The sequence below is a fragment of the Tetranychus urticae genome, chromosome 2 (assembly GCF_039701765.1).
Source record: "Tetranychus urticae isolate SD_2017Ah chromosome 2, NJAU_TeUrti_SD_1.0, whole genome shotgun sequence".
NCBI lineage: Eukaryota > Metazoa > Arthropoda > Arachnida > Trombidiformes > Tetranychidae > Tetranychus > Tetranychus urticae.
Window position 1 is genome coordinate 9234728 of NC_142959.1, and position 22316 is coordinate 9257043.

Below are 22316 nucleotides of genomic sequence, written 5' to 3' on the forward strand. Positions count from 1 at the left end.
GGATTGATTGGTTTCACCGTGGTTGGTTCAGTTCGACGAACCAATATTGATATGATAAATGTAACTTGAAAATTAGCAGAGACTAATCAACTCTTATAACCCAAGTTTTTGGTTTGTTTATTAGCAATATGAAATGAAAGAAAATGAATCTGTGAATCTTGAGAATTCAGTTCGTGATTCATGTTTCGATAATGAAAAGAAGGTGATTGAAAGTAGGAAAAGTATTGGTGGTGAAGTTGATTGCTGTCGATCAAAAAATTGTTGTTGAAAAAGGCATCTCTTCACAGCTATAATTGATAGTCAATCAATACCTTCATGAAACCATCATTATTAGCCATTTCTTTATCTACTGTGTTGATCTTGGAGAAGGCAAGGAAAATTTTAGAGAAAAAGGAATGAAAATAAACAAAAATGAAATAAGATAAAGAATGTCCTTCATTGTATTCATGATTCCAAGAAAATTGAATAACAATTGATCAGCTATGAAAACCAGCAATTCGTTGTCAATCATTAAGTCTGTAATGAAGTAAGATGATGATGATGATGTTGATGATGAATAAGAAGAAAGTGAAAGATAAGGAACCAGACGAAAGTGAGTATGAGAGAGACTGAGATGTCCTTTGAACGCTTGGACTGAGCCCTTCAATGTTACCGGTTTCAAATTGATCAGTTTCTTGGTGAGCTTTCCATCAACAAGTCTTGTGAATCGAAACCATGAAAACCCAACAGTAAACAGTGTGATCATCATTAGTGCTTCTTTGGATTCTAGAAAACTGTAAACCAACTAAAAAATTAAACAGGTTAACCAGATAATTTTGTTTAAGGTTTGTGATTATCAATGTTGGTTAAAAATTTCCTCCGGTTTATTGTTTTCTCTGCAATTTTATCGTCAACTCTTGGAGCTTGTCCTAAACCATTTCAAGGGTTTGGCATCTTTTTGGGCCAAGCAAAAGCTTTTAATAATTCGCTGCCATCGATACGCACGGATGTTCTCGATTCTCTTTATCATGATTTAGGAATTCGTTATCTTCGCTCAGAATATCCTCCAAGTTTCAGTCCATCCAAAGGAGTTTACCAAATTTCTTGTGTAGACCAAGCATCATGTACTTGGATAACCATGGCTAATCTGTTGTCGTCTTATCCAGACATAGAGCTTTTCATTTCCATCTGGCAACCACCGACATACATGATGACAAATGCTTCATCATTGAAGACCGAATTTGAAACTGATTACATCAATTATTTGGGTAACATAACTTCTCAAGCCGAGTCCAATTACAACCTAACCATAAGTCGAGTATCATTTGTTAATGAACCAGAGTATTTTGATGCACCTTGGGCTCATTGTTTCATGTTACCAACCCAAGTTTGTCGCCTTGCTCGTTCCATGGTTGATCCACGGATGAAAGTTTGTCCTGAAACTGCCTACTTTTGGATGGCCAAATCTTACTTGATTGAAGGACAGTGTGATGGAGCTTGTTCCATAGTAGCTACTCATGGTTATAAACCCTGGGTCCGAGGATTTGCTACTGGTAATCCACAAATTAGAGTTCATTTTGATTTAGATGTCAACGAAAATGATTTATCACAACCAGTCTGGATAACAGAGCTTGCATCAACATTGACAGAAACAGAAATACCAAATCAAATGGATTTCGCACTGGATTTAGCCTCATCTTTGGCCAATTTTGTCGGATCAACCTGTGTTCAAAGGGTCTACCATTGGTTAGCCTACACTGAAACATCCTCCAGTGAATCCCTTATTTGGTCAGTCAATGGAACCAGCTTGCTTAAGCCAAAAAAGTACTATGCTTATCGACATTTCACTCGATCAGCTGCTCCTGGCAATCGGACCGTATCTACATGTTCAACCAAAAGTTATACTTGTTTAACATTTGATGATCAAGTTATTTATATTAACAAGAGAAGACGATCAGTTAAATTGAGCACACGACGTCCAAGTCCGGAAGCTGTTTGTTGCACTGAACCGAATTCAGATCATAAATGCTACCAAAAACCAACAGAGTTACCAGCCAAGTCTATATGTTCAACTGCTGCTGTAGCAATTGGAGCTTAATTACATGTCTACAATATTGAAAGCGATAAATGACTTTAATGTACAAAAAACAACGATACAAAAAAGCAATAGAGATAATAGGTTACAGAAGGAATGGATGTAGACTTGAGATTCGTTTATACTAGATATGTTTGTATCAAAAATATTCAATAAATCAAAATCCTAATGGTGGTCAAAAAAGTTTGGAATACAAGTAAATCGATTTTTTGCAAAACTGGATATTGTCCATGGTTTGGTTCGTTTTTTGCTTGATGAGAAGTTTATTTGCACAGTTTTTAAAATAAAGGCACATTGCATTGTATTATCGTAGTATGGAATTGAATGAGAAATTGAAAATATTCAGCAATCCGAAAGTAGATCAATAATTAACTGCTTGTATTATTAATAAAATGACATGATGTCTATTAGCTACATAAAAGTATTGTCCTCAATATCGTCGGATGATTTCTGAGTAGGATTTGATCGGCTTTGGAATAGCTCTCGGATAAGAGCCGATTTCTCTCGTTCTAAAATGGTTATCTTTTCACTTTTCATGCTAACCTCTTCAGTTAGCAATCGATTTTGTTCTTTAAGTCGTTGAACAGTTACATTGGTTAAAGCTTCAGGTCGATTATCAAACTGAACTCGACCCTGAGGATTGGTAAGAATAGGTCTTAGAGCTAGATTCATATGAACAGGAAAACCTCTTGAGTTGTCCATTAAAGCAGCTAAATGTTGATTCACTGTTAAAATACGGGCTGCTTGGAAATTGATTCTTTCTTGGTTAGCGTCTAATGAATAATCGCCTTGATTAACCATAGTTTGACCAATGAAACGAATTTTATTTTGTATGGTATTGATACTTTTAATGTACCAATCTCTTCCTCTTTCAATCATTTCCAGACCTTGTAGGAGAATTTCTTTTTCTTGTTCATATTGCTGTAAACGCTTAATTGTGTTTATATCGATACCCGAAGACACTGTGTGACGTCGCGCTTCTCGTCTTTTGCCATGGCGATTGCGAACGGAGACATTCGTTGTTCCTCCGTTTGTTGTACTGAAACCCCAGTCATCATCTTCTTGAATGAGTTTAGGCTGAGTCGAAAGAGACATTGGACCACTATTGACTTGCGCTGAATTCGTATTCTTATCAAGAGTTGCTGTGATATTGGAGGCTAAACTCGGAGCTATAGATGTACCTGGACCGAGGGAAACAGAGTTGAGCGATGGTGGTAGTGGAGGGTTTGGTGTACTTTTATAGATGACATTATTTTTCCACTCTTTGAGGATATTTATAATTCTGTTTCTCATGGGCAATCGTTGATTCTTTGTATCATAAGAAATTTTTGCTTCGCTATTGTATTGCCTGAATGCTGTTGAACTGACCATAGGTAAATTTGAGTCAGACGTTGTACCAGGTTGATCACAGTTGAGTTGAGAAATAGTTTCCTGTAATTGTGGCATGCTTTTAACACGATAGTCAGATTTAAATTCTGTAGGACGGTCTGGTAAAATATCATCATTACAAATATCTTCACAAGATGCCTTCATTGGAGCCGTTACTGTGTGAGATTCAGTAAATGCTGTTGGAGGTAATGGTCCCAATGCTACAGTGTTTTCTTGACGTAGACGCTCAACAGAAAAGGGCCTACGAAAATCTTGTGACGCTGAGTCAATTGGCTCCTCATTGGTTCGTATCCGTATTTCAGAATTTGATATAGACCTTTCAATTCCCGCTGATTGCTTGATAAGCTCATTATTAATGAATGTTGATGGATTCAAATCCGCGCAGTTTGATGTTCCCGGGTTTCCAGCCAATGAAACCGCGCCTCTGAGTTCATTGTTATGTGAGTAAGCTATTGACGATGATATGGCTAATGATGAGGCTGATGAAGTTGATGATGAAGCAGTTCTAGGTGATGATGGTCCATTACCAACATTGTCACGAGATATACAAACAGCAATTGCATGGCAAAACCTCTCAAAATCAATTAAATCATGAGCAGTTTGAAAGTTTTGAAGACATTCAATGAAACCTTTTGGCACACTTGATTCATTTTCAATAGTTTTCCACCGCGCCTCTAAATCAGAAAGCTTGATTAAACCACTTTTACTCTCATCTAATAGAGTAAATAAACCTTTCAAAGCATCAACAAATTTACGTGGAAGTCCATTGGTACCATTAATTTGTGAATTTTCATAACCAGTGTCTTGGTTACCAGTATTGACAGATGAGTGTTGTGAGCCATGGGGCTGTGATCGAGTCAATTTTAATTCACCACTTTGTTTAATCTCATTGTCATCATGATACTTCATGGTTGAACAATTATTAAGGGTTAAAGTTTCCAAAAGATAATAAATTCCGAAATCATAGCACCATAATTTAATAAAAAGATAGATAGATAAAGGCAGAGGGAAAAGGCACAAAATTGAAAAGGTAAATGTGAGCCTCACAGTGTGAGGTTCATTCAAAGAAAGCAACAACAAACTTGTAGATGTGGTTGAGTGAGTTTTGCCTTGAGGGTTTTTGGCTGTTTATTTGAAATTGGGTGGCAATCGAAATCAGTGTTAAAATGTTTTAAACTCTGTCATTTAAAAGCAATTTAATTAGTTTATAATGATAACTGTATAATTATCGCAAAAATTGAGAAAATATACAAAGTTTCACATTTTCGCGGTTTTTATACAAATAAACAGTCTTGTCTTGTAGGAATCACACTCACTGTATGCTTCCTATTGAAATATCTTTTGTTTACATTTTGTGTGTTAAAATTTTATATTTAATTTATTTAGTTAATTAATTTTCTCGGTGTTTTGATGGCTTAAATAGGTTAAATGTGTGTTCCACGTAATCACATCATATGGTTGTGACATGATGGTATCTATTTGATACAGTATCAGTTTGTAAAAATTTGATTCCTTGGTCAAATTATATCAACCGTTCTTGGTAAGTAATTTTCAATCATGTGCTTTGTTATTGAATGTCTTTTTACGGATAATACTAATGGATGTTTATTTTCTCATTATTTATCTACAGCTAGTTTACTGGGGAACCAATATCAAAAGTGATTATCGGAGTGCCTGAAAAAATGGAAGGAAAGAAAATCAGTTTTAGCTTCAAGAAAAAGGCTGATACACGAGGATTTGTCAAGCCTGAAGAAAAGCCTAGTAAAGTACCTGGTGAAGAATACATCACTGGTATTGAAGATAAAAGGATCGAAAGTCAAGGAGGAGGTGGTGGAAGCACATCTTCATTGGTAATACCACTGACTAAAGGACAGAAAATTTCTGACGAAGAGCCTACAGTAGATAATTATCAAGAGATTCCTGTTGAGGGATTCGGATTAGCAATGCTGCGTGGAATGGGATGGACTGAGAATGATGAAAAAATCAAACCCATTGAAACGTACATCAGACCGAAAGGAGCTGGTTTAGGTCACAAATTGAGTGAAAAATAATATCAAATGTTTCCATTACCATGATGTTCATTGGAAGTCAAATAGCTAATCATATTTTTACAAATAATGTTCCTATTTTTCTTTAGTCAGAGAGAAATCAAACGATTGTGATTAATTTTCAATTTCCGCAAATAACACATTCAAGAATGAAGGTTATAGAACTTTAATACCAAATGGACTTTGAAAGTAAGTCCTTAAAGTTATCATAAATGTATAATAAGAATAGATGATGATAATAAAAACGATAACGACAAAAATGATGGCGATGGTGATGAAAATAGCTTGATTATCTTTGGATAAATCACTTAACCTAGATTAATCTTTGCTAAGAAATTTGCTTAGTTTAAAAAATTTCATAACTCACCTTTTTAATACGAAGCAATCAAACGAGAAAATTTAAATAAAGTGGATCACAATGGACTGGTGAAAGTTAACTATTTTAATTATACCATTCTTGTACTTTATTCATGAAAAACAGCATTTCAAATCATAATTTATTATGAGGTCATGTTTCAAAATATTACTCAGTTTTATCTCAGAAAAACAATTGTGCGAGTTTTATTGGAGTGTTGTTTGTGCAATTTTAGTCTTGAAGGTGTGAATAGTTGAAATGGAAAAGTGTTTATGGCTTGGAAAATGAGTGTTTACTTGAATCTTTTGATATTAAATGGGATCAACCAGAACGATTGTTATTAGTATCCAATAGATAAGCTACTCGTTGTTCACTGCCACCCGTTTTGCTTCCCATTGATGATTTGTTTTTCACTACTTGAACTAATTAGCAAGAGATCGAGCAAGCTTCTTTTTGAGATCATTTTGCTCAATTCCTTTGGCTGTGTAGAGCTGACAATTGTATGGAGCTTCGTCTTCCCCATTTCGGCAATCTCTTCTTCCATCACAAACATGATAGGAATCCATACAGAGACCAGTATCACTACACCTGTAGTACTCTGGGAATGGGCAGTATGTTTCACAGCCAAATTCATCTGATCCATCATAACAGTCTCGGGTTCCATCACAAACATGAGAGTAACTAATACAATCAGCATAATCACATCGGTAACATTGGCTTTGCCGTCTAATTGGTGATGCAGCATCAATCATGGCAACTTTTGAATAGATGAATGGGAAAGAAATTATTAGACGAATAAGTTGAAGGCAAGTTTTCAAGAATAAAGGTATTTTTACTTACCAAGAGTTGCTAGAGCAATAACGATGATTGTTGTCTTCATTTTCACTCAATTTAATCACTCGGATTCTTGCCGATTGTGTTCACACAGATATTCCAGTTAATGAATCAGATAAACATTTTGCTAATTTGTTAGTCTTTTTATACTGAAAAAATGGCAAATGGGAACATCAAGAGAAATGGTAATGTCCTTTGAAAGACAGGGGATGACAAAGGAAATACATGAAAGGACGACACAGAATAGCGTGGGGGATTGAAGATGGTGGTGGTACTCCTGATGATCGAAGAAGAGTAGGTTAGGTGATGGAGAAGATGAAAGCGGTTCGAGCTGGTCTAACGACACTCTTTACCATATTCAAATATTGTTTGCAATCATTTCATGGCTCAAATAAATCAAAAGTTGACCCAGATTGATGAATTTTCATTAGGAATGAAACACTGGTAATTAGACTAATCACAATGTCGACAGAGACAAAAGGGAAAAGGGAAAAGAGAGAAAGAGAAAGGAAGAATCAAAAGTATTGGATGAACTGGGGTGAACAAATTAATTATTGGAAACATCTCCGGAACAAAATGATAGTTATTTTGACTTCTTGTTTATTTCCCAACAATCCTATTTCATTAGTTTTTGCTCATCAATTGGGACATTGAAAGTCTATCATTTGATATTTTTTGTGCTTTAAAAACAGTCAGATTAATTTAGATTTCAATCCCTGATCCATATCGAATCAATGGAAAACTACAACAATTAGTTTATTATTATAGTTTATATTTGTAAACACATCCGATAACAAATAAATCTCAAGAAGTTTTTAAATCTATCCTGACTTTACTTATGCTTATACTTTCTTTGTTCATCAATAATCAACATTGAAATGGATCGTTTGATTCTATGATTTCCTCACTGCTCTGGTTCCATATATTCATCATTACTTGATTTAATTCATTCCTTTTCCATGGCTTCTGCAATTGATTGGTGCAGCGAAATCGGATTCGGCTTCTCAGAGACGCAAAATATTGGCCAATTCAAATCGCTCAGGGCTTTTGATGTAGTTTTTCCAATGGCGATAAATTTAAATCGATTTCGATCTACACCTGTTGATAAGTTATCCAAAGCAATTCTAAGCGAATCAACCCCTGAAGGACTGAACAGAACCATGAAAATATTTTTTCCCTTGTTTTCAATGAGCAATTGGGCAAGCTTTTGACTTAGATTCGGGTTTGGCCAGGTGTGATAACAGGCAAAACAATCAACTTGAATACCTTTTTCACTTAAAATGCATGGAATCGTTTCTTTGGCAATTGATGAGGATGGCATTAACAGGGGTTTTCCGGAGCTTTTTATTGAATCACTAAAATTGTTGACTATCGCTGAAGCAAGTAATTCAGCAGAGCCTAGAGAGTTGACGATTTGATCATCGATAGTAGTTGAGTTGAATGCCGTTTTGAGAGCCTCCAAAGTTTTCGGACCAACTGGAAACAATAATTTGCCTGCAATTTCGTTAGATAATTTGCTGTCGTTGGCACAAGCTCTTCGGCAGGCCTCCACGGCTCTTGTCGAAGTTAAAACCAAACCACAATAACTGTCAGTTTGAGATAATCTTGCAGTCAATTGTTCAATATTGACGAATTCAAAAGATAATGGAGGAAGTTGAAACGATAAATAACCACTTTCTTGCAACTGTTGACAATAGGGATCACTTTCAATGTAATCATCTCCTTTCAATATTATGAATAAAGGATCCATAAATTATCAAATCACAATTAAAGTAAACTCTCGATTCTTTTACACAAATCAGAAGAAAACTAGATCTTTTACTGCAACAAGATTTTGGATGCAAATGAAACACTAATTTGCAACTTTAAGGCTCAAGATGCATAACTCAATTATAACTTGATGATAGATACCGACGGTATCTACAAGTATCATCAAGTTATGGTTACACAGTAACTATGTGACTAGTAAAAATCCCGATAGTTACAAGTAACTTCGTGATTACAATTTACATTTATTCGTAAATTTGCCTAAATTCACACTTATTTTGCCCAAAAAATTAGAGCCATCTATGGATGTCGGAACTCTAGCCTAGTATTCAGCGACTGCCCAAGCCCGAATCTAAGTCGATGCCAGCCCAATTGCTAATTGAAAATAAGTTGAAAGATATTTACATGCTTCTGTTCAGTCCTTCAGGGATTGATTCACTCACAAGTTGGTTTTCGTTACCTGTTGCTTTTTTCGTGGAAAAGCTGGAAACTTTAGTTCCGTCTAGTTTGTTCCAGCAACTTTCTAGAGTGTAATTTGTATTTCCTTACATAATGACTAAAGAGAAGAAGAAACTGAAAAAGAAAAGAATGAACAAAACTCGAGCGATAATTGATGAGATAACTAAATAATATCAGTTGAAGTCACATAAATTTAACAACTTATTTACCGAAACACGAGATGCTTATTAATAATAGAGCAACAATATCAATTCTTGTTTTTCTTCTACTTTCACTTTAAAGCTCTTTCAATTACCCTCAGATGAATTATTGTCAATTATCGGTGTAATGCTCTCTTCACTCTCACTTTTGTTACTAAAGTCATTCTTTGACCAACTTTAAATCTATTAATAAAGGGTGTATTGTTTAAGAGTGAAATTATGGGAGCAAAAAGAGTAACATTTTTTTACCTGATTGTGGTGATTATGATGATAAAGATGTTGATAAATATGATGCATTTTTCATCATTGTCCATTTTCACGTTTATCTTCATCTTATCAACATATTTATCGTCATAATCACCACAGTCAGATAAGTAAATTTTACTCTTTTGCTCACATAATTTCACTCTTAAACAATACACCCTTTACTTCATGAAAAAATTGAATATAAAGCTCAAATTGATGTTTTTTGTGGCAGTTGCCAGTGGTTAAATAATTTGTGATGATTATGAATCGCAACAGAACAATACAAATGCGTTCCAATTTATTCATTTCTTTATTTAATCAAAGTTCAGAGCATGAAATATTTTTTCTTGGATTGAATAAATGAAGGTTATAGAACTTTAAAAACCGAATTGACTTTAAATAAGTCCTTAAAACTAACATAAATGCATAATAAGAATAGATGAATATTAAGATATCGTCAATGCACTTCCATCGCCGTCTCCAGATCCTTCAACTCCCAAATTAATTTCCGTTGAACCAGACCCTTCAATGTTTTCATCAGGAATTGGTTTACTGGAATTGGCAGTTACGGTTTCATTTCCAGTCAAGATTGTGTTGTCAGTTAAGGTTGCATTGCCGGTTAAAGTTGTGTTGCCGTTTAAGGTTTCGTTGTCAGTTAAGGTCGCGTTTCCAGTTAAGGTTTCGTTGCCGATCAAGGTTCCATTGTCGGTTAAAGTTCCATTGTCGGTTAAGGTTCCATTGTCGGTTAAAATTCCGTTCTCGGTTAAAGTTGCGTTTTCGGTTAAAGTTGCGTTGTCAGTTAAGGTTTCGTTGCCGGTTAAGGTTGCATTACCGGTTAAGGTTTCGTTCCCAGTTAAGGTTTCGTTGCTGGTTAAGGTTAAGTTGCAAGTTAAAGTAATATTTTTGTCATAGTTGACTATCTCTTCGGCTGTCACATTACATTTTTCTAGTGGTAACTTGCCTCCAGTTTTGTTTGTTGTGGTTAAACAAAGTAAGATTCTTTCTTCATCACCACATTGATTTGGTCCCCATGAGCCCTCATATAGTGTACCTGAGCATTCGACTGGAGCACGACATGTTCGTACAGATATTGGTTTAGACTTATTAGCGCATCTTGACTCGTCAACTTTTATGGAATCATCATCAAATAAACCACAAAGAACATGGCGAGTTTGAAGACCACTTCCACATGATGCTGAACATGATGACCAATCAGTTGTGAACCATGAATAATCACAGCCAGGATTTTCGGTACAGTTACGTCTTTCCGTGGGTTTTTCTTCAAGTCCACAAACGGTTTCATCATAAATTAGTCCATCAGTACCTGCACAAATAACACTTCGTGTAGACATCATTGGACCACAAGGCTCACTACAATTTGACCATTCAGATTTAACCCAACCAACACCACCTTCACAAGGCACCGAGGCACAAACTCCTTCTGATTCTGGTCGCTCATTTGATGGACATAGACTGTCATGAACTCTTGTACTATTCAAGTCAACGCATGTAACTTCTCTAGATCGTTTACCTTGGCCACATTGAGATGAACAATTTGACCATTCTGTTGTATTCCATTTATATTCTATAGATGATTCAGTTTGATTGCCCACTATATTGTTCAACTCATAACAATCATCAGGTGGACATGATGAAACTGAATTTGGTTTAGGCTCACTACCACATTTTGAATCGTCTAAAACTAATCTTTCACCTGTTCCACGAACTTCTTCACAAAACACTGATCGCGTTTTGATACCAGGACAGATACACGAAGACCAATTACCCTTATGATAAGCGGGTGGACAATCAATTTCATTACAAGGTCGACTTAATTCAGGCATTGTTTCCTTTGAGCAAAGCTCTAATGGTACAAATTCACCAGTCTTTAGACGGAAACAGCGTGCAGGCCGAATCTGAACACCTTTACCACAAGTTCTTGAACATGTTCCATATGATCCAAGCATGTATTGATATGCATCAGCAGGGGCCCATATTGATGGAACTGGTATATTAGATGGAACAGAGTATTCATATTCGATCCCTGCTGTATTTTCCTGGTATACCATTTGAATATATAATGGACTTCGGAGAGGACCCAATGCATATAAACTTTCAGTGATAGCACCTGTTGGAGATGACGCTGGCCTTTTAACATATTCAAAACGAGTCCCACCAGCTTCGAAATCTGTTAATGTCATCTCAAATGTCCAATGTCCATTGAGATAATAACGACCAGAAGAGTCACGGACGGCTAAGAAATTACGACTTGGTGTCAATTCTTGGATTCTTATATAAGTTGCTCCTCTCGGAATAAGGACAATATCCTGATATCCTGCTGGTAAATTTTCAGAGAAAAATTCTCGTACTGTACTGCAATCTTTTCCTTCACCACCACAAACCCGGCATTTATCTTCTACTGCAGGTGAACCCAAAAGACCATCACAGCCAACCGGTAAACAGTTTCCAGCGACACAAATACCAGACATCCAATCCGTTTCACGTAAACATTTAGTGCCGTCAATAACTCGCTCCATTAATCTCTGTAAATCAAATAACAATAACAATTTAAAGCTTCTCTGGAAAAGGAAAAATTGATAGCACTAATAAATTATTCCTATGATGTTGAACTCCTAATGTCATAGTAAATAACAATTGGACTTTCACACCTCTTAACAATCAACAAGTTATATTAAACAAAAAAAGAAGCAACTTTTTTTGCATTAACAAATTATCAGTTATCCTATTCAATTCAATATCATATTCAACTAATTTAGCCCTAAAATGGAAGTCAAAATTTGAATTCCAATCAAAGGAAATTTAAATTATTAAAAAATTTATCATTATCAACTTACAGTATACCATGTACCATTTTTAGGTTTGCAATTAAGAGCACAAAGATCTTCATCAGATCTTCTATCGGCTGATCGACTTGTGTAAGGTTCCCATTCAATTTTATTTAACCTACCTTTAGTTAAAGGTATTGATTGATTGTTGAACATTGAACACTGTTGAGTCCTAAAATCAACTGGTTCTGGACATGGTTGAATATTACACGAATAATAACGAGTATCGGGCCCGGTACACGTCGATCTTCCCATTGCATCTGTATCTGTACAGAATCTTTTCTGAGATCGCACTCCACCCCCACAAGGACGTGAACATCGACTTGGCTCTGACCATGGTGACCATGGACCCGACTCTTGAGCTGTTGTATTTTCCCCAAGAACTAAATTTGATGGGATATTAAAGTCAACTCTGGGATGACCGAAGTTACGATAACTTCTAGTAAATCGTGTGCGATGAGTTTCTCCATTAAGTTGATTGCTTTTAGGATCATCGTCATCATTTATTGAATGAATTTCTAGAGGTGATGAAAATGTAAAAGATGATGCAGGTAAAAATAATGATGGTTCATCTAAAGATGATTTGGAAAATGAATTTGATGACACTGATGATGGTGAAGACAGTGAAATAGATGGATTGGTACTGGGTAACCAAGATGAGATGCAAATCACTATATAAAATATCCAAATTTGATGAAGTAACATTTAACTAGTTTAATTGACAAGCAGTCTTGCCTTTTAATTTTAAATTAGAAACAATTTGACAGAAATGATTAAATAAAAAAAGACTTTAAAGAAGTTGAGAGAGCTGGAAAACTATACGTTTCATTAGTCAAATGATTAGAGTAAATAAGGATGATTAAGTTGATCGGGTTGATAAGAGGTAAAAGTTGAAACGTTTTTTTTTTGTATTTTCTTTGCCGACTTTTAAATACTTTCAGAGGTAATCAATTAATGATTAAATTTGAACTCAGTAATGATTATCGTTGATGATGAAGATGATGATGATGGTGATGGTTTAGATGATGGTGATCAAGAAAGGAAGCCAGGAAAACAAGGGGTCTAATTAAGGAGGATAAACGGTACTGTTGAAAAACAAACCGTGTTTCTTAGTCAGAGAGGAAGAAGAAGACGAGGATGAAGATGATGAGGAGGAAAAAATGCAAGACATAAGAGAAAGACAGAGAAACAGAGAGAAGACTCTTGTAAGACAGAGGCAAAATATGAAGGGCGGGGGTGATAAGGGCACTTTAGCCCACCATCATCCATCTCAAGTGGAGTTAGGATGAAAGAGGAGATGTCAAAGAGATGGAGGCTAATGATAACGTGAAAAGATGAAAGTCCTTCAGATCTTCTATCATTATCCTACATCTCTTTGACATCTCCTCCTCCATCCTAACTCCACTTGAGATAGATGATGCTGGGTAAAAGTGTCCTTATCTTTGTTTCTTCTGTTTTTTTTCTCTAATGTCTTCCATTTTTCTTCCTTCTCGTAACTCTTCAAGCGCTAAAAATTAAAACCATACATTCACTTCAATTCTGGAGCTTTATTCGCGGTCTTGAATTAATCTCATTGAAACTTGTCTATGCTCTAAACTTTGAAAGATTGAATAAAGAAATTAATAAATTGGAACGCATTTGTATTGTTCTGTTACGATTTATATTTATCACAAATTATTTTACCACTGGAAATTGCCACAAAAAAACATGAGTTTTTTTAGCTTTATATTTGATTTTTTTCATGGAGTAAATTTAAAGTTAGTCAAAGAATGACTTTAGTCACAAAAGTGAGAGTGAAGAGAGTATTACACCGATAATTGACAATAATTTAAATTTGTTACACGATTTTTTTTGTTTCTTGTAGCTTTTTGTTGAAGAGAACAATCAGAAATGGTTGTTTTTGTGTACAGAGAAAAGAAAAATAAGCAATATGCTTAGTAATCATTCTCAGAGTAGAAGGCATTTCACACAGAAGAACAAAAATACGAATGAAGAGAGAAGGAGAAAGAAAAAGAAATGAATTCATCTGAGGGTAATTGAAAGAGCTTTAAAGTGAAAGTAGAAGAAAAACAAGAATTGATATTGTTGCTCTATTATTAATAAGCATCTCGTGTTTCGGTAAATAAGTTGTTAAATTTATGTGACTTCAACTGATATTATTTAATTATCTCATCAATTATCGCCCGAGTTTTGTTCATTCTTTTCTTTTTCAGTTTCTTCTTCTCTATAGTCATTATGTAAGGAAATACAAATTACACTCTAGAAAGTTGCTGGAACAAACTAGACGGAACTAAAGTTTCCAGCTTTTCCACGAAAAAAGCAACAGGTAATGAAAACCAACTTATCAATATCTTTGCTAGAGCACCCATTGGTTCAGGGTAAGAGTGCGTTAACAGTGCTAATAATGCGGTGACAGAGCACAAACCAGCGGTAAAAAGAATAAAGAATGGTAGCTCTTTTTTTGGATACACTGAAACATTGTGAAATGCTGAAAGAGAAGAAAAAAAATTAATTACAGAAAAAAGAGTGAGCAAAGTGATATATTACCTGGTAGCAATTCTCGATCTGTACTTTCAGTGCATGTTGGATATGGATAAAATAGTTGACCTTTTTCTAATGGGTATGGAATCATCCTGAAAGCTGGAAATACAAAAATATGAAGAAATCGTAAAATTAATAAATTGCTATAAAATGATAAATACAGTGAATATAGATGCTTGAGATAGCTAATTAAGTTACTTTCACACGTATTTTAAATCATAGTAAAAGTAAACTTAGTGATATAAACTTACTTCCTTCCCATGTACAATGAAGAAGATTAAGAGCTCCTTCCACCCTTTTCCAATGTGCTAGATGGAAGAAAGCGTAGGCTATCGCCTCACTATCTCCTCGTTTGAGTATATGTTCAGGAGGGAGAATAAGACTTTTCATTTCCAACAAATATTTAGGTACATGTGGGTTAAATTCAACGGCTCGATGAATTGCTTCGACGGCATGCATCTCAGCGGGGGTTAAACCTCGTTTAGAAGCTAAGTCGGGTGAAAACTTTTCGCATACTCCGCGTGCTTTTAAAAGTGCTGCAGTATAACATATCGAAGCTGATTTTGGCAAATTAATATCTAAAATGGGTGATTAAAAAGAAAAATCATGAATAACTGATCATAATAAAAAATATCTCAAAGGGTAATACTAACCATCGTATTTAGAAAGAACTGCTTGTACATCAGCATAAGCTTGCATTTCTAAAAGAGCTTCAATCAAATTTTCATGAATATTAAAAACATTCATCATAGGAAATTCTTTGATCAAATCTCTCATCATTTTGGTCGCTTCTTTCAATTTTCCAGTTTTACGAGCACACATGGCTAAACGACGGCGCACATAAATAAGTACATTTGTGTCACGACGATGAATTGCTTCATAATTTGAATTTTGGTGATGATATTGCTGACTTTTTCGATAATTGGCTTCAGCCACTTTAAGAGCTTGTTTTAAAATTTTTTCAGCTTCAAGTATAGTCGGAGCTTCTTCTTCTGCTAATAATATTAATGCAGTTGCACATTCTGGATTTTTTTCTAAAGCTTCATGAGCTGCTTTGATGCGAGCACTCGGATCTCTTTCTCTCCAGGCCGTTTGCATCACTAAAGATAAATAAAAAATGTATTTAATAATAATAAACCGACACATAAATACGAAAACAAAATTTCTTCGAATTGCAAAAACAATATGAAGAGTAGTAGTAGTTGTGCGAAGATTACTTACTTTCATATTTATCTTTACCTGGATCGATGCCTTCACACGTGAAAAATGTTTGATGGTCTTGTGCAGAAAGATTCATATCATAGTACGTTAAAGGTTCTTTACGAGTAGCGGTTGCAAATCTATTATATTCAGCTCCTCTAAATAAACTTAACGGATTGCGCCACACTTTGCATTCTGAGCAGAAAAATAACACAATCAGTTTCTATTCAAAATGTCAACAGGTTACAACTTACCTAAAGAAAGCTGACTTGAGCTGTTAGAACTACTCGAAGAATTGTTTCCATTTCCATTAGTAGTTGTAGTAGCAGTAGTAGTGGTAGTTGTATTCGTAGTAGTAGTAGTAGCGGTAGCGGTAGTGGTTGCTGGAGTGTCATTGCTAGTATCACTGCTGCCCAACCAGGGAGAGATGTGATTTAATGAGACTTGTTCAATAAATGATGTACCATATTTACGAAAGTACCACCATTCAAAAATCTGTGACAAGGAACAGAAAACAAAAGATTAGGATTAAATTAGCATGAAAATGCATAATTGTTGTGAAAATTAAGACATCACTTGAACCGCGTCACCAGATCGCAAAAAACAAGCTATTATTTGAAAAGACATGAAAGAAGTAAGTGAGAGCTAATATTCTCGATAATAAAGATTTCTAATAATAGTCATTCAGAGAACTAATATTTTATAGGTAGAGCTTTCAATAAAAATGGGGAAATCTTTAGAGAAATAAAAATTATCGATCGCAATCAACAAGGATGTGACTGAGGTAGAATAAAAACACATCAATAATAGTAAAAATTAAAGGTTTTGTATAGATATTCAGAACAAACTTGAAATTCAGCGGTTAATCAGATTGTATTTCCAACGTGATAGACAAACTTCAGCTCAAAACGTGGAAAAATATTTTAGTGTTGAATTAAAGGAAAAATGAATCGAAAACTGGTGATTTAAATAAGCATATCAGCAGAAATTAATCACAGTTAAATTTGTCTGATCGTGGTCAAGGATGCTCATATTGATTAAACGTTGGTGATTACCAAGATAAGTCCAGAGATAAGTGATGAAGTTCCAGTCAGGGCAACGTAAAATTTAGGTGTTAAAGTACTTAAGAACATCGATGCTGCAAAATCAATAAGAAACGAAAATAAAATGAATTAGACAGAAAAACAGTGTAGGTCTACATAAATGCCATAGACAATAATTAAATAATGAATACTTACTCATTCTTTGAATTATGACTCTCCAGGATTAATGTTTTCTGCTTGATTTGATGACTTCAGGGTGACAATTAACGAAAAAAAATGTCAGTGAAGTAAGTTGACAGTGAAAAGAGACAATTTAAATAATTGTCATCGCAATAAAATTACAACAACAAGCAAAAATAAGCCGAAAAAATTTTTTAACTTATTTTTATCTTTTATCACGAGGTGGCAGCTTGTAACATCGCCGCCGCCGCCGATTTGAAAGTTTCCTTAATTTAATTAATCTTTCTGAATTACATTTACATTTAAATTTAAGGTGTAAGATTAAATATTATGCAGCAGTGGAATTCTTGCAATCACAAAGAATCAGTGAAAGAATGAATGCTAAACATCATTAGAAGAACGAATATTGAATGTACTGCAAAGGGGAAGATTAAAATTTAAATTGTGAGTCAGATTTAAGCTGAATAGTCATCAAGTCTTGTTTAAAATGGATAACAATTGTTTTAAGAATTAAATTAATCTTAATAGTTGAGAGGGACGGAGTTAATTATGAATATCACTCAATAAAACATTTGAAATTAAAACTTAAATAGAAACTTGTGTCGAGATTCAACAGCATATTTGATCACTTGTGTGTAGCTAAACATGTGGTTTCTGTTTACATTTTTTTTGAACCGAATGTGGCTTACAGTTGTGATTGACTAGTTGTAATAGTATATAATTTATTTGAATTGTACATTTTAATCAAATTTTTACTTAGTTTTTCTTGTAAAAATGCCCTTTTCACTCGAAAATGACCGCTAAAGTAATTTCAATTGGTTGGAGAGGCTTGAGAGCCCTATGTTTGGCTTATGTTGTTGCTGAATACGGCTTTAAAGTAGCTTTGGTAAGAAAACTGTATTTTATTTAGCTTACTACTTGCTGTTGCTTGAACCTTTATTTAATTGTTCTTGCTTAACCATAATTTGGTTGAATCTTAATTTGATATTTCACAATAATGACCTAGAGTTTAAATGCATCACGAGACTTAAAAATTCACACCATGAATTATCCAAATGCATCTGTAAATTTCGCTTTTTCTCTACAAAATTTGTCAGAAATATTTCAAAAAATGTCTAAATGAGATGTCAATCAAGGCATAACTCCTACTATTACTCTTTACAATCGGTTCTTATTATTACACATTCAATACTAATCATGATTTTTGTCACTAGATTGATGGATCGTCAATGAAGCCTACTCTGAACCACCGAGATATTGTTTTAAGTAACCAATGGACTCCTATTTTCGGTAATGTAAAAAGGTAACAATAATTGGTTGGAAATTTGTTCTCTCCCTAATGCCAATTTAAATCTCTTCTGATTATAGAAGTGATATAGTGATCTTTAGATCTCCAATGGACCCTAAAAAGTATCATTGTAAAAGAATTAAAGCGATGGAAGGCGATCGAGTTCGAAAGGGCTTCACATCAATATCGGTAAAATAATGAAACTCTTAATTCAATACAAATGAAAACTAATACACTCTTTCAAAATTAGGTACCAAAAGGACATGTTTGGGTAGAAGGAGATAATTATTATCATTCAAAAGACTCAAGAGATCATGGTCCAATACCAATCGGGTTGATCATAGGAGTAGTGTTTTGTAAGGTCAGTTTCTGTCGAACAGTATTATACTTTCAAAAATGAGTTTCCTCATTGATTAATTTCATCTTCTTGCAGATTTATCCCTTTCTCGATGCTAAATTTCTTTCCTGATTGGATTTACTTGATCACCAATGAGAATTGGATTTGGTCACTAATTTGCTTAACAAGCGATGAAATATAGAAGCGATAAAGACCCAGTCATCCTTAGAAGATACTTGTATGCTGTTTATGAGTAGATAAACTAAAAAATGGAAGTTATCCTTCCTTCCTTCCTAAAGATTAAAGGTTAAATAAAACTCTGATGTGATAAATGTATTACCCAATGTTTTTTCTTTAGAAATATTAAATATGGTTTATTTACACAGTTAACTTTTCAACATCTTAGGTTTGAAATGTTGATAATAGCTTTTGGTATGTTCCATCATCACTGTTTGCGTGCATTCTGGTAATTCACCGATAAATCTTCCAGGATTACCAGAGAATATCGAAAAGGCTGGTACAACTGTTCCTTGAGGAAGAAAAGTGTTATCAGCTAATGCACAGCAATCTTTAAGAACACAGTGACGACCTATTACACAATTTTTACCAATGTAAACATATGATCCAATGGATGCGGCATTAACTATACTACCTTCTCCGATAAAAACATTGTCTCCGATAGTTAATGGTAAAAAAGCGACCCTGGAATATAAAATGTTTTAATAACAGATTCAAGTAGAGTAACAGATTTTTTGACAAAATAATTTGATTTGGTCTGACATACCCTTTTAAAAATTTTTTGAATGGAGGTCGTATCACGGCTCGGCTGCTGACAACACAATGTCTGCCAATCTTTACATTGGCCAGGTCACCTCTTATAATACAATCAGATTGGATAATTGTCTGAAAATAAGCGGAATAAAAACAGTTAAGATGTTGAATTATTTGAGATTTGCTTCATTACATACCTTTCCATGTAACATAATATTCTGAGAGCCACATAGAACTGATTTCCGACAAACCTTATTTCCAGAAGCAGTTTCAATATAATCAGAGGAATTATAATAAATATCTTGTAGTTCCATAGTGTTTAATTATAATAACAGGTTAAAATTGATCACGATCATCAAAAAAGCTCAGAAATAGGGAAAAAACAAAAACAAGATGTTAATACTTTACCTAGCACTGGATGGCGTTATCATCAATTAACTGATAAAAAATCTTTGAAAACAACTTGATTTGAAAATCCGTTCATTAGTAGCAAATTAATTGCATTGTTGGATTGAGAAAACAAAATCTTAATACCTTTGGAATTACTTTTAATGATGGAAAGAGCGATAAATGTCAATTGAAGAGCTCTCAACTGAGCATTCAGCTGGTGAGTTATTGTTAATCATGTGTTGCTTTATAGCCTAATCAATTAGCAGTTTTAATTGACAGTTTCACCTTTCTGTTTTTTTTCAGTTATCCAGTTATATTGACTTGTGTAAAGATATTTAACAATCACGATGTATTATCAATGAATGGCAAAAATATCTAAATCAAAAATATGAGCTTTAATGGTAATTATGGCTCTAATTGACCTTTTATTGAAGAGGTTAAATGGTTATCCAAAACATCAACTACAAGTGATGAATTTTGTCATCATTTAAACTACCAGGATCCGCTAATTTGGTCAACATTCGTTGGTACGACAAATAGATGTCAACAATAGATGACTTGTTATTCACTGTTAATCTTGTAACATTTTAATATCGTCTTCCGTTATTCCCCTTCAATTGATCCTCGCCTTAAATCTTGACTTTATCCTTTTATCACTTTTGATTGAACAAAAATTTAATCCTTGAAATTGTGCTCCAGTTAATCTTCCAGATTACAGAATGTACTTGAAAGCAGTTGACTTAATAGGACAAAATTAGTTTAATATAAAAATTAGTCAAAAATCCTTTTCAACTCACAAAACTAAAATGAAATTTTTTCCAAATTTTTGCTACTTAACTCAACATTGCCATGCTTCATCACCGATGTTAGATACAATTGAATTTTATTCGGTAAGTTTTATTATTATATCCTATTACTTAATTTCTGATTGGTCACTAATTTTCCATCCAAATGACCATTAATTTAAATCTAATTGTTCTTTGCTTAAATAAGCTCAACTGACTCACTAGAAAATTTGCAAAACTTTACCCAAGAAGTAGTCACGTTTGACTTTTTTTTTCTATTACAAATATTCTCTCTTTCTTTGACATTTCTTCTTTGTTGATTTTTTTGTAATCATTTTTTTGATTTGTTTTTTTTTGCTGACCATTTGGATCAAAATGTCAACTTCATCATCGCCGTTGTCTATAACGTCCTCGCCCATGTACCCGTATTGCAATTGTCGTCATCATCTAACCCGTGAACACTTATGGACCAATAAGAGTAAAACTGATGGCCGGGTATTTTTCATTCGCAATCCTTACTTCGAAAAAACCAGAGGTAGACCCCGAAAGCCACCAAAGCCTGGGATTGGTAAATCAAGCCTTGATAGTCCTGCAAATAATGGACGAAAAGCAAATGGATCCTTGTGCAAATCTTCAAATGTTTCACCTGTTTCAGAGTCATCGTTCTTGCCTTCCAAATATGATGTTTGGAATAATATAAAGAATTCATTCAATCAATTCCGTAAATTGGGTCCAGTACCTAAAAAGGAACCAGCTATACCCAGTCTAGTAATCTCCAAGAAAGAGCCGGTATCAGTTTTTGATCAACATCCATTCCGTCCTTTACCTGGTTCATCAAATCAAGTACAATTAATGGTTAACCCGTTTGCCAGTAGAAATAAGATTAAAGCCCCAGCTGACGAGTTAACCAAAATGTTCTATGAAATGATCGACATAGCTTCAGAGGAATCGGATCAACCTAACCATTCACCATTCCTAGAATATCCCATGACACCAGAATCACCGATATCCCCGATATCCCCGATATCAACTACATCACTGCCCACTGAAAGTACACCGGCCAAAGCTATAACTGATATCGTAGAGTACCCAGAAAGTACCGAATATACTCACATTAACCCAACAATATGTGAAAGTAACATTTTAGACGATATTTTATACATGGTAAGTGCAATAAACTGATCATTCATTTCCTGCTTAATTAGCAAGCTTAGAAAAAACAATTGACAATTTATTCTCTTCTCTTTTTTTTGTCAGGATTTCAATGAATATGAATTTGACAAGATGATTTCAAGTTTACCAGATGTTATGGATACTGCTGTTTGTGACTAATTAATATCGACTCAGACTAATGACGGAAAAAACATTTCATTTGTAATTGGTGCCTTTCATCCATTCAACATCGTTTTTGCAAAAAAATTGTACTTATTAATTGTAACTTTTGCTTAGTAAAATACTCGTTACTTATATTATATTATAATAGTTTCTAAATTTGATCTCATTTTTGTATTCCTTTTCTCTTCTATTCAACCCAGTGGTTATAAACATACCTCGTGTATCTAT

The 22316-nt window shown here is 34.3% G+C and overlaps 9 protein-coding genes across 10 annotated transcripts; 3 read left to right on the forward strand and 6 right to left on the reverse strand.

Annotated features, from left to right (window-relative positions):
• Positions 1–2093: 2093 nt before the first annotated feature.
• On the reverse strand, positions 2094–4372 carry LOC107359824 (uncharacterized). The gene has a single exon (XM_015926400.3). It carries the CDS (start codon positions 4370–4372, stop codon positions 2486–2488), a length of 1887 nt encoding a protein of 628 aa, XP_015781886.2. The 3' UTR covers positions 2094–2485.
• Positions 4373–4787: 415 nt separating this feature from the next.
• Positions 4788–5957, forward strand: LOC107359827 (G-patch domain and KOW motifs-containing protein). Its single transcript, XM_015926403.2, has 2 exons — positions 4788–5003; positions 5094–5957. Exon 2 carries the CDS (start codon positions 5146–5148, stop codon positions 5512–5514), a length of 369 nt encoding a protein of 122 aa, XP_015781889.1. The 5' UTR covers positions 4788–5003; positions 5094–5145; the 3' UTR covers positions 5515–5957.
• Positions 5939–6807, reverse strand: LOC107359826 (low-density lipoprotein receptor-related protein 2-like). The gene is made up of 2 exons (XM_015926402.3): positions 6707–6807; positions 5939–6623 (listed from the first exon to the last, which is right to left on the reverse strand). Exons 1-2 carry the CDS (start codon positions 6744–6746, stop codon positions 6289–6291), a joined length of 375 nt encoding a protein of 124 aa, XP_015781888.3. The 5' UTR covers positions 6747–6807; the 3' UTR covers positions 5939–6288.
• A 476-nt stretch (positions 6808–7283) lies between these two features.
• Positions 7284–8585, reverse strand: LOC149093839 (uroporphyrinogen-III synthase-like). The gene has a single exon (XM_089268147.1). It carries the CDS (start codon positions 8448–8450, stop codon positions 7647–7649), a length of 804 nt encoding a protein of 267 aa, XP_089124273.1. The 5' UTR covers positions 8451–8585; the 3' UTR covers positions 7284–7646.
• Positions 8586–9663: 1078 nt separating this feature from the next.
• Positions 9664–13296, reverse strand: LOC107359624 (papilin). Its single transcript, XM_015926136.3, has 2 exons — positions 12228–13296; positions 9664–11915 (listed from the first exon to the last, which is right to left on the reverse strand). The coding sequence occupies exons 1-2, from the start codon at positions 12921–12923 to the stop codon at positions 9819–9821; spliced, it is 2793 nt and encodes a 930-aa protein (XP_015781622.2). The 5' UTR covers positions 12924–13296; the 3' UTR covers positions 9664–9818.
• A 559-nt stretch (positions 13297–13855) lies between these two features.
• Positions 13856–17367, reverse strand: LOC107359626 (protein ST7 homolog). Its single transcript, XM_015926144.3, has 8 exons — positions 17198–17367; positions 17015–17097; positions 16214–16454; positions 15981–16154; positions 15413–15859; positions 15011–15337; positions 14766–14858; positions 13856–14706 (listed from the first exon to the last, which is right to left on the reverse strand). The coding sequence occupies exons 1-8, from the start codon at positions 17199–17201 to the stop codon at positions 14471–14473; spliced, it is 1605 nt and encodes a 534-aa protein (XP_015781630.2). The 5' UTR covers positions 17202–17367; the 3' UTR covers positions 13856–14470.
• Positions 17368–17849: 482 nt separating this feature from the next.
• LOC107359631 (mitochondrial inner membrane protease subunit 1) lies at positions 17850–19197 on the forward strand. The gene is made up of 5 exons (XM_015926148.3): positions 17850–18068; positions 18397–18485; positions 18551–18659; positions 18721–18831; positions 18904–19197. The coding sequence occupies exons 1-5, from the start codon at positions 17976–17978 to the stop codon at positions 18937–18939; spliced, it is 438 nt and encodes a 145-aa protein (XP_015781634.1). The 5' UTR covers positions 17850–17975; the 3' UTR covers positions 18940–19197.
• DCTN5-p25 (Dynactin 5, p25 subunit) lies at positions 19140–19946 on the reverse strand. Its single transcript, XM_015926147.3, has 3 exons — positions 19776–19946; positions 19592–19710; positions 19140–19509 (listed from the first exon to the last, which is right to left on the reverse strand). The coding sequence occupies exons 1-3, from the start codon at positions 19890–19892 to the stop codon at positions 19194–19196; spliced, it is 552 nt and encodes a 183-aa protein (XP_015781633.1). The 5' UTR covers positions 19893–19946; the 3' UTR covers positions 19140–19193.
• An 83-nt stretch (positions 19947–20029) lies between these two features.
• On the forward strand, positions 20030–22225 carry LOC107359627 (uncharacterized). 2 transcript variants are annotated; one of them, XM_089268148.1, is made up of 5 exons: positions 20030–20185; positions 20272–20369; positions 20468–20858; positions 21231–21917; positions 22011–22225. In XM_089268148.1, the coding sequence occupies exons 3-5, from the start codon at positions 20775–20777 to the stop codon at positions 22083–22085; spliced, it is 846 nt and encodes a 281-aa protein (XP_089124274.1). In that variant the 5' UTR covers positions 20030–20185; positions 20272–20369; positions 20468–20774; the 3' UTR covers positions 22086–22225. The 2 variants fall into 2 exon arrangements, with proteins under 2 accessions (XP_089124274.1, XP_015781632.1); XM_015926146.3 differs by having other exon boundaries at positions 20044–20185; positions 20839–20858.
• The last annotated feature ends 91 nt before the right edge of the window (positions 22226–22316 follow it).